This window comes from Schistocerca piceifrons, chromosome 4, assembly GCF_021461385.2.
Source record: "Schistocerca piceifrons isolate TAMUIC-IGC-003096 chromosome 4, iqSchPice1.1, whole genome shotgun sequence".
In the NCBI taxonomy this organism is placed as follows: Eukaryota; Metazoa; Arthropoda; class Insecta; order Orthoptera; family Acrididae; genus Schistocerca; species Schistocerca piceifrons.
This window is the reverse complement of record NC_060141.1, coordinates 139564778-139580458: the sequence shown is the minus strand read 5'-3', so window position 1 is coordinate 139580458 and position 15681 is coordinate 139564778. Positions and strand designations below refer to the sequence as shown.

The 15681-nt window shown below is 40.9% G+C and overlaps 1 protein-coding gene across 1 annotated transcript in view; it reads left to right on the top strand.

Moving 5' to 3' along the window:
• LOC124795319 (hydrocephalus-inducing protein-like) overlaps window positions 1–11664 on the top strand; it is a 54085-nt gene extending 42421 nt beyond the window's left edge. Inside the window, exons 4-5 of the mRNA XM_047259290.1 lie at window positions 2302–2482; window positions 11459–11664. Of these exons, the coding sequence (XP_047115246.1) occupies window positions 2302–2482; window positions 11459–11605 (328 nt within the window). The 3' untranslated portion in view covers window positions 11606–11664. The remainder of the gene's footprint in view (window positions 1–2301; window positions 2483–11458) is intronic.
• The last annotated feature ends 4017 nt before the right edge of the window (window positions 11665–15681 follow it).

Here is a 15681-nt window from a genome sequence, read left to right as displayed (position 1 = left end):
GGGGGGAGTGTTTGAAGGGGTGGGTGGAGGGGGAGAGAGATGGTAGGCAGGAAGAGGGGTTGAGTATGGCTGGTTAATGGAGGGAGCAGCTGGTTTGCTGCCTAGGAATGCTGGGAGGAGGAGTCACAGGTGCACAGATTAGGCCTGTCATGAACAGTTGGAGGGTTTGGTGGCAAAGAAGTGTTCCCACTGCAGGGGTCAGGAGAAGGAGAGCAGGTCTTTGACAAGTCTAACACTATTAAATTTGGGTGTGAGGCCTTTGGATAGGAATGAAAGTTCTGTGGCATTGAGATTTTTCATAGAAAGGTTAACAACTGTGTTTCGGGTTTCTTTGGGTTCTGGTTTTTGTGAAGTGTTGGCAAGATTTGGAGGATGCAGTCAATTGAGAAGGTCAGATAAGCACGGTCTGGCTTCTGTGAGGGGTTGTGAAGAGTGTCATTGTGGGCTGGATAAATGTGGATGGGTAGTGGGTCTCAAGGCATGAGCAGGACATCAACAGGTTGGACAGATTATGGAGTTGGTGCCTGCAATGCTCTTCCACGTGCTGGAAGAGCAATGGTTTCAATTTCAGAGGTGTGGTGTATACAGTAAAGATTGCACATAGATCATATCCCTGTGGAAGATGCTGGTGCAAGAACTGTCCAAACCGCTCATCCTGCACTTCCTGCTCCTGTCCTGTCACAGGCTTATCTTAGCCCATCAGAGGCTGGGCCACCTTCGAAAGCAGCCATTTCACATACCAACTCTGCTGCAAACACTGTACAGATTTTTATGTTGGTATGACTACCAACCACCTGTACAGCAGGATGAATTTCCATCATCAAACAGTTGCCAAGAAGAAAGTTGACAACCTGGTGTTGCAATATGCAGCCAAGCACAACATACTCAATTTCAATGGCTCTTTCACATCCCAGACCATCTAGATCCTCCTCTCCACTGCCAACTTCTCTAAACTGTGCAGACAGGAGTTATCTTTGCAACACAATCTTTGCCACTGTAATCATCCTGACCTCACACCTTCCACTCAACAGTTCCTCCTTCCTGTCCAATCACCACCTCCCCATTCAAGTCCACATCAGCATGCACCGTTCCCCACCGATTTCAACACTCTTGCATCACATGCCCAACCCATGTGTCTGCCACCCTCTCTCCTGCATTCCTGGCTGACAAACCAGCTACCTCCCTCTGACCCCTCTTCCTCCCTCCCATCTCTCTTTCACTTTACCCATCCCACCTGACACACCACCACCCCAGCCTACTCCACCTGCTGAACTGCAACACTGGCACTGTGTGTCCAGTGGTGCCGTGTAGAGGCACCATGTATATGTATCCATGTGAATGTGTGTGTTTTCTGTTTGTATCTTACTCTAGCTGAGAAATAATTTATTGAAAGAGCTACCAAGTTTTCTTTTTATGTGTGCTTGTTGATGAATCTGTGCTTCTGGTTTTTGGTGAGTGATCTCCTTCACTCCAAAAGTAATCTTACTGACATTAATAACCATTTTGCTGGGTATTTAAGGTCCCATTCTGTTTGTATGTAAGCCTTACTGTGTTAAACAACCTGTGCTTATAAATATATTGGGCTCTATGGATATTACTCTTTACTCTGTTTCTCTGTTCTGTGACACTACAGTTTATTCTTTCTATATATATTTATCATTTTCTATTTTCTAGACTTTTGTGTGTGATGGCACTTATTACAAGTTTTGATGCTGTTATTATAAGTTTTGATGCTGGTAACCTGTTTCTAGCTGTTCAGATGACATTTGATGTTTCACTGATGACATCCTCTTTGATGTAGCTTTAATTTTTTTCCCCCCACATCAACAAAAATAGTTTTGTAGTTTGTATTATAATTTATACCTTCCACCGAGATATACTTTGTCAAGACTGAAGGATCAATCAATATTTCTTTGTCATATCACTTCAATTGAAAAAAGAAAATTTTATTTAATCTACAGCCACTCAAAACTAAAGCCAATAAACTGCACATCAAAGCACCTTAGGAACAAGCATATTCAACAGAAATTTACTAAGGAACAGTTGTATTATGACAAATTGTGCACATCAGCATACAGTAAATAAGAAAGAAAGAAATTGCAAGAATAATATAAAGACCAAAACATGGACCCCTATTATGCAAACACAATAAGAGTACTTTCCTTTAACTATTCCTCAAGCATACAAAACATTGTTACAGTATAAATATCCTATCAGAAGTACCCTATTTTGAGTACATGTTTTAAGTAAAATGACCCATTATCACATGGTAGTAATTAATTTATCCTTTGACTTTTACAGTTTTCCAATTATTGGAAAGTGTGGTTTTCCAAAACCCCAAGGACCCTTCATACTGACGCCAGGAGGCAGTGTTAACATCAACTTCAAAAATATATTCCGTGTAACAAAAAAGTTTAGTGTTACAGTGAATCTGCCAGTATTTACTGTAAAGAAAACTGCTGATACTGTTCAACCCAAAAAGGTATAGTTTTCTGGTAAGCGTAAAGTGGTATGGTACGAATGGCTGGAAGGCCGCAAAGGGCAGGTTTTCCCTGTCCTTCGTGCCTGGAGGTCTCTTTCCTTCATGAAGTATGAGAACTGTGTGTGTATGTGTATCTGTTAAGTGTAGGTGATTTAAGGGGTCTGTGTGTAGTGTCCTGTCATGTTCATTATGAAGATGATGAGAGAAGGGATAGTGTGAAACCCAGTGCCAATGCACAGCCTGCTCCTCCCGAAGAGCACCAAGGGCCCACCGTGCTCAATGTCACCAACATCAAATATATATTCTGCGCCTGATATCAGCACAGCAAATTGCTTCACAAAGCATAGTGGAGGGTGTGATGTACCACTATTAATCACTCCCCCTCTTGTTCCATTCATATGTAAAATGAGGAACACATGAATGTATTTTATTTTTCCTTAGGTTTTGTGGAGCTATCTTAGTCAAAGCTATTCAATAATGGAACAAGTAATTACAGTTGCAAAACTGTTAAGGCTTTCATGCCCACTTGTTGACAGATTGCCTGTTGGCTTCTACCTTGGGTTCTTCGGCCAACACGTGTTTGATGACTTTTCTATCATTTTGTCAGCACAAGTGGTGCATTGTCAAAGGTCCATCCTCCATTGCTGGTGGTGTCATCAGGAATGGAGGTTGAAGCTTTGACAATGGCAGTAACTCATGCACATGAAACATCACAAAATTCATCAAACGAATGTTGGCCGAAGAATCTGAGGCAGAAGCTGATAGGCAATTTGTGCCCTACAGTTACTTAAATATTTTGATAAATTGGGACTTGTTTCCATGTTCCATGGATCTTGTTCCTGACACCTTACTATGATGTGAAAAGTGTCAATTAGTTTACAGTGGCACAGTTTTTGAGTGATAAGCCCTTATCCTTTCTCACTTTCCCAAAACGCATCCCCCTTTCCTCTAAAGGAAGGGAAATAATATTTCAAAAATTTGGGACACCTTGCACTTTTATACATGTCTGTCATCAGTACCAAAAATTTTCACCTGCTGGAGGTGATTGCTGAGCAGCCAGTCTGTCTCATGATTTTATAGTTATTAATCTCTGTTTCAAGTAATTACTCAACAATGTAATAGGAGCTGTCACACAAGAAATATTTCACTGTAAATTTGTTCTTTTTATATATCAATATCTTTAATTTATTAATACAACTGAATACATCCATCATTGTATAATTTGTTTCTTTCTATATCAGATACAGGTCAAGTTATAAATACTGGATGCCATATTTACTTCTACTGATGTATGCCTATATGCATGAATACTTCTTCTTCTTCTTCTTCTTCTTCTTCTTCTTGTTCACTTTTTCTCATTTCTCTGCAAGACCAGCATTGGTACATGGGCTTTCACAATGTTCGTCATAGCTGGTGGCCAGATGCCCTTCCTGACACTAGTGATGGGAACAACCAAATGAAAACGATTAATTCATCTGGTTGTTGGAAATCAATCAACTCATTCAGTTGTAGTTATTCATATTGATTGAATTATTCATTTATTCTTTTGAATGAAACCAGGTTGTGGGAGCAACTGAGTGTCAGTCATAGTTTTACTTGTCGGTTGGATTATTATACATTTATTTTTTTCGAATGAAAGCAGTCAGTGGGAACAATCAAATGAAAAAATTTGAACTATTGTAGCTTTGCATATAGACTGAATTACTCATTCTTTCTTTTCAAGTGAAAACAATCAGTAGTTTTTCTCTTGGTTGAACCATGTGTTCACTCTTTCAACCGAAACTGCTCTTTAGTGTTTTAGCTGACCAAGCTATCCATTCTTTCTTCTGAATGAAACCAGCATGCAGTACTTTATTTAAGTGAACTAAAGCAATGCTACATTATACTGACAGAGGGTGGTCCTAAGTGAAAATGTATCTTTGGGGTATGCCAAAGATAACATAAGCAGGAAATGTTTCATTTAAATATGAACTGAATGGAGTAATTTTTCTTTTCAGCATTTAAAACTGATTCATATACTATTGTGGATTGTATTGTTACAGGTGCCATTAAAATGTATCTAATTAACCTGACATATCACTGGTGTCAGCCGGCCATCACTCAAATTGCCAAACCCAGACAAAACCTTTGAAAACTCTACACGTGGGAAACACACAGTCTGTAGACGATAAGTTGGCCGATGGCCACGATGTTCAGTGGGGAGTGGGGACATGAGAGGGGGAATGTTTCCTCACTTGCAGTTTCTGTGCTAACAATGCCAGTGGGCACATCCCTCCTACCAGTCAGCAGATATAAATTACACATGAGAGTAACAAGCACATTATACAGACTGAGCCGCAGGCGGCTCGCTTTCTTGCCGTTCATTACTTGACATCATGTAATAGCGGTAGTGGTGTCTCGATTCCTTCTTGTGTTAATGGTGTCACTGAGTTGCTAGTACTGCTTGTCCACGAAAGGCAGCAGCAGTGGTTATCAACAGCCAGTACTGTGGTACTATCTTTGGTTCCATGACTAGTATTTCTAGATCGTCGTGTGTGTCAGGCAGCTGGGGGCTTTGAACAGAGTAGCGAGGATGTCTCCAGCGTGGGGGCAGGCTAGGACCTCTGGCGGCATGCAGGCACTGTCGGAATGAGGTGCTGTAACTGGCACCTGAACCCAGGACGTTTGAAGTTGAGTGAACCGTGTCCAGTACTGAAACCTCCACTGTTTGAGATCTCGCTGTTGTTTGCATGTTGCTCTTCCCAGGGTCGGTGAGACCAACTGCTACAAGTGGAGACTGGCAGGTTGGCGGAAGCTATTAGCCACCTTCTACTCCTTGATGTTTGGATTTAGTATCATTCTTATTAGTGAAGTGCAACCGGTGGTATTTCCTGCCTTGTGACCGCTAACACCCCAGTTACCTGCCCTAGAGGTTACCATACTTTTCCGGCAGTGTACCTTTCCTTGTCGCGTTGATGCTGTCCAACCCGGTGTGTAGTTCAACAGCCTCTTGAATTGTGCTGTGCATATGTTTTTGGGAGGTCTACCTTGGTCTAGTGTTTCTTTTGGCCTTGGGTGTTTTTCTGAAGACATAGTGCTGTCCATCTCTTTGCCCTTGCCTAAAAATATTCCATCGTTGTACCAGTGATCGGACGTTAGGCGGATTGGTTAGTCGGTCAGTCGGCGTTTCAGCTACCCCTAGTGTGAGCTGCCATTCTGTTAGGTGAATACAACTCTTGGCTGCCTGTTTCACCAATTACACAGCTGTGGTCACCTTCCTCATGTTGATCCAGGGAGCATTGTCTGTGGATCACTCCATCTTATTTGGACAAGTTGTCATAATTGTTTAAAATTTACCCTAATGTTTTAACATGTTATTGCCTTCCCCACTTGTAATTCCAGCCTTCAGCCATTAATTGTTTGTAACACAGCTTGTGGCCTTCAGCCGACAAATTATTTTCAATTTTCTCTTAATAAGGCCTGCAGCCATCACTATAGCCTGTTACAGTTGGTTAAGATTGTTTTAAAAAGGTTTCAGTATTTTAACATGCAACTGCCTTCCTTACTTGTAATTCAGGCCTTCAGCTGTTGGGTATTCTGAAAATTGCTTGTGGCCTTCAGCCCCCAATAATTTTGAATCCTTTCTTAATCAGGCCTTCTGCCATTAATTGTTTGTAACATTGCTTGTGGCCTTCAGCCGACAAATAATTTTCAATCCTATTTTAGTGAGGCCTTCAGCCATCACTATAGCTTGTTACAAGTTATTAAGATTGTTTGAAAGGGTTTTAGTATTTTTAAGGTGTAATTGTCCACCTTATTTGTAATTCAGGCCTTCAGCCCTTGTGTATTCAGAAATTGCTTGTGGCCTTCAGCCCACGAATAATTTTCAACCTTCTTAACCAGGACTTCAGCCATTGATTGTTTGTAACATTGTTTGTGGCCTTCAGCCGACCAATAATTTGCAATTTTCTCAATAAAGCCTTCAGCCGTTACTATAGCTTGTTACCATTTTGATTGTTAAGAAGAAAATATCTTAGTATTTGTTAATGTGTAACTGCCTTTCTCACTTGTGATTCAGGCCTTCAGCCATTGTGTATTCTGAAGTTGCTGTTGGCCTTCAGCCGTTAATTGTTTGTAGCATTGCTTGTACCTTTCAGCCAACACATAGTTTCAGTTCTGTCTTGATAAGTCCTTCAGTCGTCACTATAACTTGTTACAGTCATTAAGATTGTTAAAAGGGTTTTTGGTATTTTTAACCTGTAGTTGTCCACCTTATTGGTAATTCAAATAATGGAAAATCCAGGATGGAATGTAACAATATGAGAGAAGGAAAGTTGCTACTCACCATGTGCCGGAGATGCTGAGTTGCGATAGGCACAATACAAAGATTCACACAATCATAGCTTTCGGCCATTAGGGCCTTTGTCAGCAGTAGACACACACACACACACACACACACACACACACACACACACACACACACACACAAGCAAACCTCATGTGAGCAGCAGCACCAGTACATGATGGGAGTGGCAACTGGGTGGGGATAAGGAGGAGGCTGGGGTGGGGAGGGGAAGGGATAGCATGGTGGGAGTGACGGACAGTGAAGTGTTGTAGTTTAGACAGAGAGTAGGAGAGAAAGGGGGGGGGGGGGAGGTAAGTAGCGAAAAGAAGAGAAATAAAAATAAAAGAAATTAAAAGACTGGGTGTGGCGGTGAAATGACGGCTGCGTAGTGCTGGAATGGGAACAGGGAGGGGGCTGGATGGGTGAGGACAGTAACTAACAAAGGTTGAGGCCAGGAGGATTATGGGAACATAGGATGTATTGCAGGGAAAGTTCCCACCTGCGCAATTCAGAAAAGCTGGTGTTGGTGGGAATAATTCATATGGCACAGGCTTCGAAGCAGTCACTGAGATGAGGGGTATCATGTTTGGCAGCATGTTCAGCTATAGGGTGGTCCACTTGCTTTTTGGCCACAGTTTGTCGGTGGCCATTTGTACGGACAGACAGCTTGCTGGTTGTCATGCCTACATAGAATGCAGCACAGTGGTTGCAGCTTAGCTTGTACATCACATGACTGGTTTCACAGGTAGCCCTGTCTTTGATGTGATAGGTAATGTTAGTGACCGGACTGGAGTAGGTGGTGGTAGGAGAATGTATGGGACTGGTCTTGCATCTAAGTATATTACAGGGGTATGAGCCATGAGGTAAGGGACTGGGAGCAGGGGTTGTGTAAGGATGGACAAGTATATTGTGTAGGTTCGGTGGACGGCAGAATACCACGGTAGGAGGGGTGGGAAGAATAGTGGGTAGGACATTTCTCATTTCAGGGCACGACGAGAGGTAATCAAAACCCTGGCGGAGAATGTAATTCAGTTGCTCCAGTCCCGGATGGTACTGAGTTACAAGGGGAATGCTCCTCTGTGGCCAGACTGTGGGACTTTGGGAGGTGGTGGGAGACTGGAAGGATAAGGTACAGGAGATTTGTTTAGTGTACAAGGATGGGAGGGTAATTACGATCAGTGATGGCTTCAGTGAGACCCTCGGTATATTTAGAGAGGGACTGCTCGTCACTGCAGATGTGATGACCATGGGTGGCTAGGCTGTATGGAAGAGACTTCTTGGTATGAAACGGGTGGCAGCTGTCGAAGTGGAGGTATTGATGGTGGTTAGTAGGTTTGATATGGACGGAGGTACTGATATAGCCATCTCTGAGGTGGAGGTCAACATCTAGGAAGGTGGCTTGTTGGGTTGAGTAGGACCAGGTGAAGCAAATGGGGGAGACATTGTTCAGGTTCTGGAGGAATCATGCAGCTAGCAGAAGGGAGGCAGGACACAGGGAAGAGTCAGGGTGTTACAAAAATCCCTGCACTCAACAAGTTTGAGCTGTTACCTTCCACTGAAGCCAAAACTGAAACAGTGTGATTCACTTCACCTGTTGTGAAACCTTCAGAGTTTGCATCAAAGATAGAGAGACACAAAAGGATAGGAATCTATCAATCATCATCGGGTCAAATGTGTAGTAAGTGTACCCTCCTTTAGGGAAATGGCAGCAAGGGTTGGGAATTAGTATCAGGTGCACACAGTGTGTATGCCTGAGAGCCTCATTCGACATCTTGAAGAGGCTATTTTGGCAGCCACTGAAGCACCAGAGTGCAATCACCTGCAGACTGGCACACAGTGGAACAAATGATGCTGTCATCTGAGCTGCAAGGTCATACTTGGATCATTCCTGTGACTGGAAGAGAAGAATAGCCTTGTTTCAATGAAGCACACAATCTGCAGCATTGCCCCACAACTGACTGTGGCCCCCATTTCTATGTAGAGTGGAAGGCTGAACCAGAAACTCCGAAAGTTCTATATCAAGGTAAGCTGTGACGACCTATACTTTCGCCATAGGATAGACACTTGTGAGCATCCCGTACATGGGCCAAGTGGCTTGCGAGTACTATGTGTGGAGCACACAAGGAGTGTTTCATTTAGGTGACTCTCCATCCAGTTCAGATAAAGATTTTTGTAGAAGAGCTGGAAGTGTATCCAAAGAAATGCTCTCCCATAGGTGAGAATATAAAAATTCTATTGATTAACTACCAAAGCACTCACAAAAAAAGGTCAGATTTGAAGCATTCCTAAAAATCAGTGGAACTCAAATAATGCTAGGTACAAAATGTTCGTCAAAACCCAAAATTGATAGCAGTGAAATTTATGGGGAAAATTTATGATTATTTCAAAATAGTAGGTTAATGGGAAGTGAAGGTGGCATATGTGTCACAGTAAATGAGAAACGTAAATCCATTACAATATTAATTGAAACAACATGCACAATTTGGGCAAGACTCAGTACAAGGGTAGGTATAAACTTTACATCTGTATCCTTCTACCACTCAACAGACTCATCTCCAGATGTAAACAACAACTTTAGACAAAGCCTCAGTTCCCCAGTCATACTGCCATTTTAATCATCCCACAATCAAATGGGAAAATTACAGTTCTGTAAAGGGTGGGCATGACAAGATGTCTTATGACACATTAATAAATGCCTTGACTATCCACCACAGTGGATGAGGGGGTGCAGCCTTGTTAGATAAGTAACTATAAATAAAATAGCCTCTGACTGCAAGGATGATTGTATAACATTTAAGTACGCATCTAATTATATGTCAGGCAACATTTTATTTTCTAGATCACAGCTGGTTCTGGAAAGGAGAGGGGGGGGGGGGGGGGAGCGGGGGGACAGCAAACAGAGAATTCCAGTATGCTTTGTAGACAACAAAGGCAAAATATTCTGGGTAGTGGACACTGATATGTTCCCCAAACACATCCGGTGTGAGAAAGGAAACATCAAATTAATTGTGACAGATATTGTCAGGGGGTTGGTATTCAGACACAGGAACATTACTGAGAAGCTTCAGACACAGAGGTGAGCATTCAGCCACAAAATATCTTTCTGTTGTTCTATGATTCCAAAACATTGGTACAAACATGGTGTGAATTGGCATCTGGCATAATAATATAAAGCATGGCTAATGGCAGCTGCATAGCTGTTCACATCAAGTTTTTACACCTTTATGTAGAACAGCTATGGTGGTGGAGATGGATACCTCTACCCTGAAATTACTTGCAGAGAATGACTTGACTGACAATTTCAATTTCACCTGAAATATATTTTTTGAACTGAATCTGGCTCCAGCTAACAGAGACTGTGGTCATGTGTTTGTGTGAGATTCGTTTGCATGAGTGTGAAAGTGTGTGTGTGTGTGTGTGTGTGTGTGTGTGTGTATTTGATGAAGGCCTTGTTGGTCAAAAGCTAACTTTCTGATGGTTTTTTTGTTGTGCCTTTCTGTGACCTAGCACCTCTGCTGTATGGTGAGTAGCAACTGTCCTTTCCATTAAATCATTACATTCCATGCTGGAGTCTCCATTGTTTGCAATCTTAAGAGAAATTTGCCAAGTATTTCCACTACATAGTTTCAAAGTAAAGCAGCAATATCCTGGATTTTGTAGTAACATATAGGCCAATAATGTAATAGCATTAGAATATAGAATCTGATATAGTACAGGGTGGGGCAAATAAAAGTGGCCCATACAAGTGAATATAATTAGTCATAAATTTGTGGTAGCATTAAACAGAGGCGGAAAAGACCTACAGTCACTTCCAACAAGATGGAACAATGCCCATACAACCAGTTGAATCTTGGAGCACATTTACAAAATCTTCATTCCTAACAGAGTTGCTAGCAGATAACAGTCTGGTTGTGGGCCCAGCTGGCCACCCAGGTCACCAGATCTGTCTGTGTGTCATTACTTTGTGTGCGGAGCCCTCAAGTCTGACCCTCAAGTCTAACCCTCATAGCCTTCAAGAACAGCAGCAGATCATTTCAGATGAGACTGCAACACTTCCAACTGTCCACCTACAGCAACTTGCTGACCAGAGATAAATGGTGAATTCTTTCATCATCCACTATAGTGTGGTCAGAGCTTTATTTTCTTTTCCCTACTGTATTTTTTTGTACCCTGTAATTTGTTCTCCAGTCCACTTTTATTTGCCCCATTCAGTACATTGTTTATTTGCTCAACAAATCAGTTTCATACATATTAACAATCTGTACATTAAAAATCTATCCTGCATACACTTTTGGAAATGAAATGAGGTTGAAGGGTCATGAGTCTTTACTACAAATGATTTAAAATACTTGATAACATAATCCAGTAACACTGTCTAGTTGAAAATGTCTCTTTCAGTGTTATCACTTGTCGACTCACATTTCTATTCAAACTTTCCCTTGATGTTAGGATTATATTAATTAACATTACTCTGTAAATTGCTCTTTCAGATTGTTTCTCTAATCTGCTGTCAAAAGTCAATCATGTATTGAAATCTAATTAGTATTTAAGGTATCTTAAATAATTATTCAATGTTGATTAAGTGCTATAGTTATAATCATGACTATTGGTTCATGTGTGAGTCCTTCAGGAAGTAACTTATCTTTTTACAGGAGCTAGCTATAAAGGTAACACTGGCAGCAGCTGGCAAGAAGACCATGACGTTTCCTATTTATGGAAAGCTTGTAGTTTCTTGTGATGACATGGAAATGAAAAATATTCAGTGGACATATTTTCTTAAAGGTGTCATTGAATCTTGAACAACTTGATTTAAAAATATCACACATTTTTCTCTATTGCTGATGTAAATATCTGTTTAATGTACGTAAATAAAAGTTAATGAATATCAGTGTAGTTTACCCTACATGAATTTGGCCACTCGTCACTTTGCCTAATCAAGTCTTTGTTTAGCTGCGTGCTGCTTGTAAAATGGTTCCTTTATTTTCTCGTCGCTTATCCACTCAACTACTGTTGCACTCTATCACATTACAGTGAAACAGTTTGTATTTATTTGAGCCAATGCTCAGTCCGCTGTAAGATAGTGGTATTTAAACAACAACAACGAACGTGTGTTCGAGGCTTTCCCTTCTCAACACAAACACCAACTACTACCAAACCACTTCAACAAAATGGCTAACAACCCAATTACCTCTGGGTGAGCTGCAACCACTAATTGTACTACACGGACAGGATATCGGTTCCACCGAGTCCCAAAAACTCAGCATCTACAATCTACTTCTCTCTCTAACCAGGCTCATGCTGGATTTTCCTACAGCAAACTTTATGACTGAAACTTGTCCACAAGACAACAATCAATCAATAGCTCATGCACCTAAATTCACCAAAACCAGGGTATCAACAGTGACTATTCAGAAAATCCCACAGAATCTCTGTATATTCCATTGCTCAGCGTTGGGAGGAAACAACCATCACAGCCACGTATCTGAGCATGGGCCTATACCAGACTAAATAGCCACGCTGCCTCCACAAACTGCAACAAATGAAAATACTGGTCCTACTAATCAAAACTCCTTTCCCTCTCCCAAGCCTTAACTACCAGCTGCGGTGCCTCACTACACTCAGTGGGTCACTCTACTATCAGACCTAGATGCACACCAATATATCCACTTAGTCGGTGAGAGGTCTACATGGGAACTAACTAACTCTTTATGTCACACCACAGGAACCATTTAAAATGAACAAACATGCAGTGCCATGCCAACTTTTGACAATTAATTAATTATTTGTTGCTGCTGTCAGTTCTCTACGACAGCGGCCGGCTGCTGCGCATCACTCAGGCAGCATCTCTGGACCCAGCGATGGCTAGTTTCTGCATCGCTGAAGTCACGCGCACTCACCACCTGTTTTTTCGTCGACATTTGCGATTCATCTACAACATTTTTTTTTTCTTAATACACCATACATGAATATTTACAGTAACCAACAGCCGTGGTTATTAAGTTATCATATAGGATGCTCAGCACTAGTAAGGGTGAACATAACCCGTGCGTTTTGACACAGCACAGGGTCTCCTCCTTGCCTTTACTAGTTGCTGAGCAACCTCCCTTACATATTTCCTTTTACTTCTAAATGTGCTAAATGGGACTTAATCAACTAATTCAGGCAACATTCGATATATATTACATTTCAATTATTGGACTGAGGCATGAGACGTTGAAGCAAATTACCTACTTTAGCATTTCTTGCTACTTATCCTATTCCATCTTGTTCTAAAGACATCTTACATACTAGGTATACTTTAAAGGAACAGGACAGTTGCAACTTTCTCTCAGCCTCCTCCCATTTTTGACCTTTTTATTCTTATACTTTTTAGTGCAACCCACCGATAACTTATGAGATCGACGAACACCTCGACTCATCGCCTTTTTTATCCTTGATCATTGCACTTCTTCCATCAGCATATTTGGTAACGAACTATATTGCTTATTTTCTAGTTTTATTTCCTGCCCATTTTCATACTTCTCTAAACTTACATCCAGTTTATCACTTTCAAAAATTGGTTTCGTATCTAAGTTATCCATATCGTTTAAGAACTTTCCTCCTTTTGGTCAACCATCTTAGCACATTGCACCACATACCTTTTCACATCACTCAAATTATATCTGCCAACCTCCTTATCGGATTCTACCTCCTTCAATAACACAGTTGTAGGATATGTGATTGCCTTAATCACAAATGGTCCATCATAAAGATAAAAGAATTTCTTTATATCTAAAAAGAAAGATGATGAAACTTACCAAACAAAAGCGCTGGCAGGTCGATAGACACACAAACAAACACAAACATACACACAAAATTCTAGCTTTCGCAACCAATGGTTGCCTCGTCAGGAAAGAGGGAAGGAGAAGGAAAGACAAAAGGATATGGGTTTTAAAACCCACACCCTCTCCCTTAAAACCCATATCCTTTTGTCTTTCCTTCTCCTTCCCTCTTTCCTGACGAGGCAACCATTGGTTGCGAAAGCTAGAATTTTGTGTGTATGTTTGTGTTTGTTTGTGTGTCTATCGACCTGCCAGCGCTTTTGTTTGGTAAGTTTCATCATCTTTCTTTTTAGATATATTTTTCCCACGTGGAATGTTTCCCTCTATTATATTCATATCATTAAAAAGAATTTCTTTATACATTTATTATTCCTTTTGCTCTTCCAATGAGTACGTATCAGCACAAAGTCACCTACTTGAAAGTTACAACTAACTACCCAAGCATTCAGGTGATTAGACCTCCTTTCCGCATTCCTTTTCAAATTACTATTTACAAATTCCTCCATTTTACTATTCCAATCTGAGTTCTTTGGTGGATATTCTATTTGATCTAGTAATCCATCTCCATATATCCTACCTTCCACTACTTCTCAGGGAGCTACTCCGGTACTTTTGTTTGGTAGATCATTTAAAACCTTTTTAAATTCATTTAAAAACATTGGATACTTAGTATGTTTCTTAGTACAGTATGTTTTCCCTAAGCTCCCTAACTCACACATGACTCTTTCGGACAGGTTGGCTTACTACCTGTACCGGGCGATTAACAAATGTTGCACACCCTACATTTGCATAAACTCTTTAAACTCATGTGCCAAAAACTGTGCACCATTATCCGACAAAAGTCTTTTCAGTTTCCCCACTTTGGAGAATTAATCCTCCCACAACACCCTTATTACCACTTTGCTCGTAGCTGACTTAAGCGAATAAAGCTTCACTAATTTCGACCATACTTCCAAAATAATCAGTACATACTCCACACCTCCAATGCCATGAGGTATCAGACCAAATAAGTCGACAGCACATAAATCCCCTAAATGTGATGGTACAATAGAGAAGCTCAACACCTTGACCTTTTCATTATGTCTTTTAGTCTGTTGACACACTTTACACTTTGGTAGTTCTTTCCTGATTACTTGGCTAATACCCTTGCAGAAGTAATAACTCTGGATATGTGACAGGCACTTCTTAATCCCAAAATGCCCATATTTTCTGTGAATATACCACACCAGCTTATTAGCATACTTTTGTGGAATACATGCTCACCACCTTAGCAAACCATGGCTACTTGAGTTGAAGAGTATATCCTTACGATACTTCCAAAATTTCTTCCACAACACTGAATCCTTTTTGTTCAATAGCCTCTGTCTCACATGACTTAACCAACTGTCGTTTAACTGTTCCCTTTGCAAATTCTTAACTACTTGCTTCAATTCCTTCTCGAATTCCAGCAATTTTACTCTGAGTACCATAAATTTCCTATGTACTTCAACACAATCCAGATGATGTGCGATCCCAATGGGTAAATGTGACAAGGCATCAGGCACTTTGTTGTCAGTTCCCATCTTCACATACTTAATATCAACATCATACTCCTGAAGGAATAATGCCCACCGTATCAATCTGTCATGCAACAATTTACTTGTCATCAGAAATTTTAATGCCTTGTGATCCAAATAGATTATCACTTTATGCCCATAAATGAGATATTTAAATTTCTTCACAGCCCATACTATGGTTAAAGTTTCCTTCTCCATCATAGAATAGTTCTTCTCACAAGCAGTTAACATTCCACTGATGAATGCTAAGGTCACTGGTTGCACAAATCCATCAACTTCCTGCTCTTGAAACACCTAACAACCGATAGCATAACCAGATGCATCTACTGCTAAACAAAACTCCTTGCTTAGGACCGGATGCCCGAGTATGGGCGCTTCACATAAAGACCTCTTAATAGCTAGCCACTCGGATTGACAGTTTTCACTCCATGACCACAGGGCCTTGAGTTTTAACAGGGCATTTAGATTACTGCAATTCATGACATCACTCGGGATATA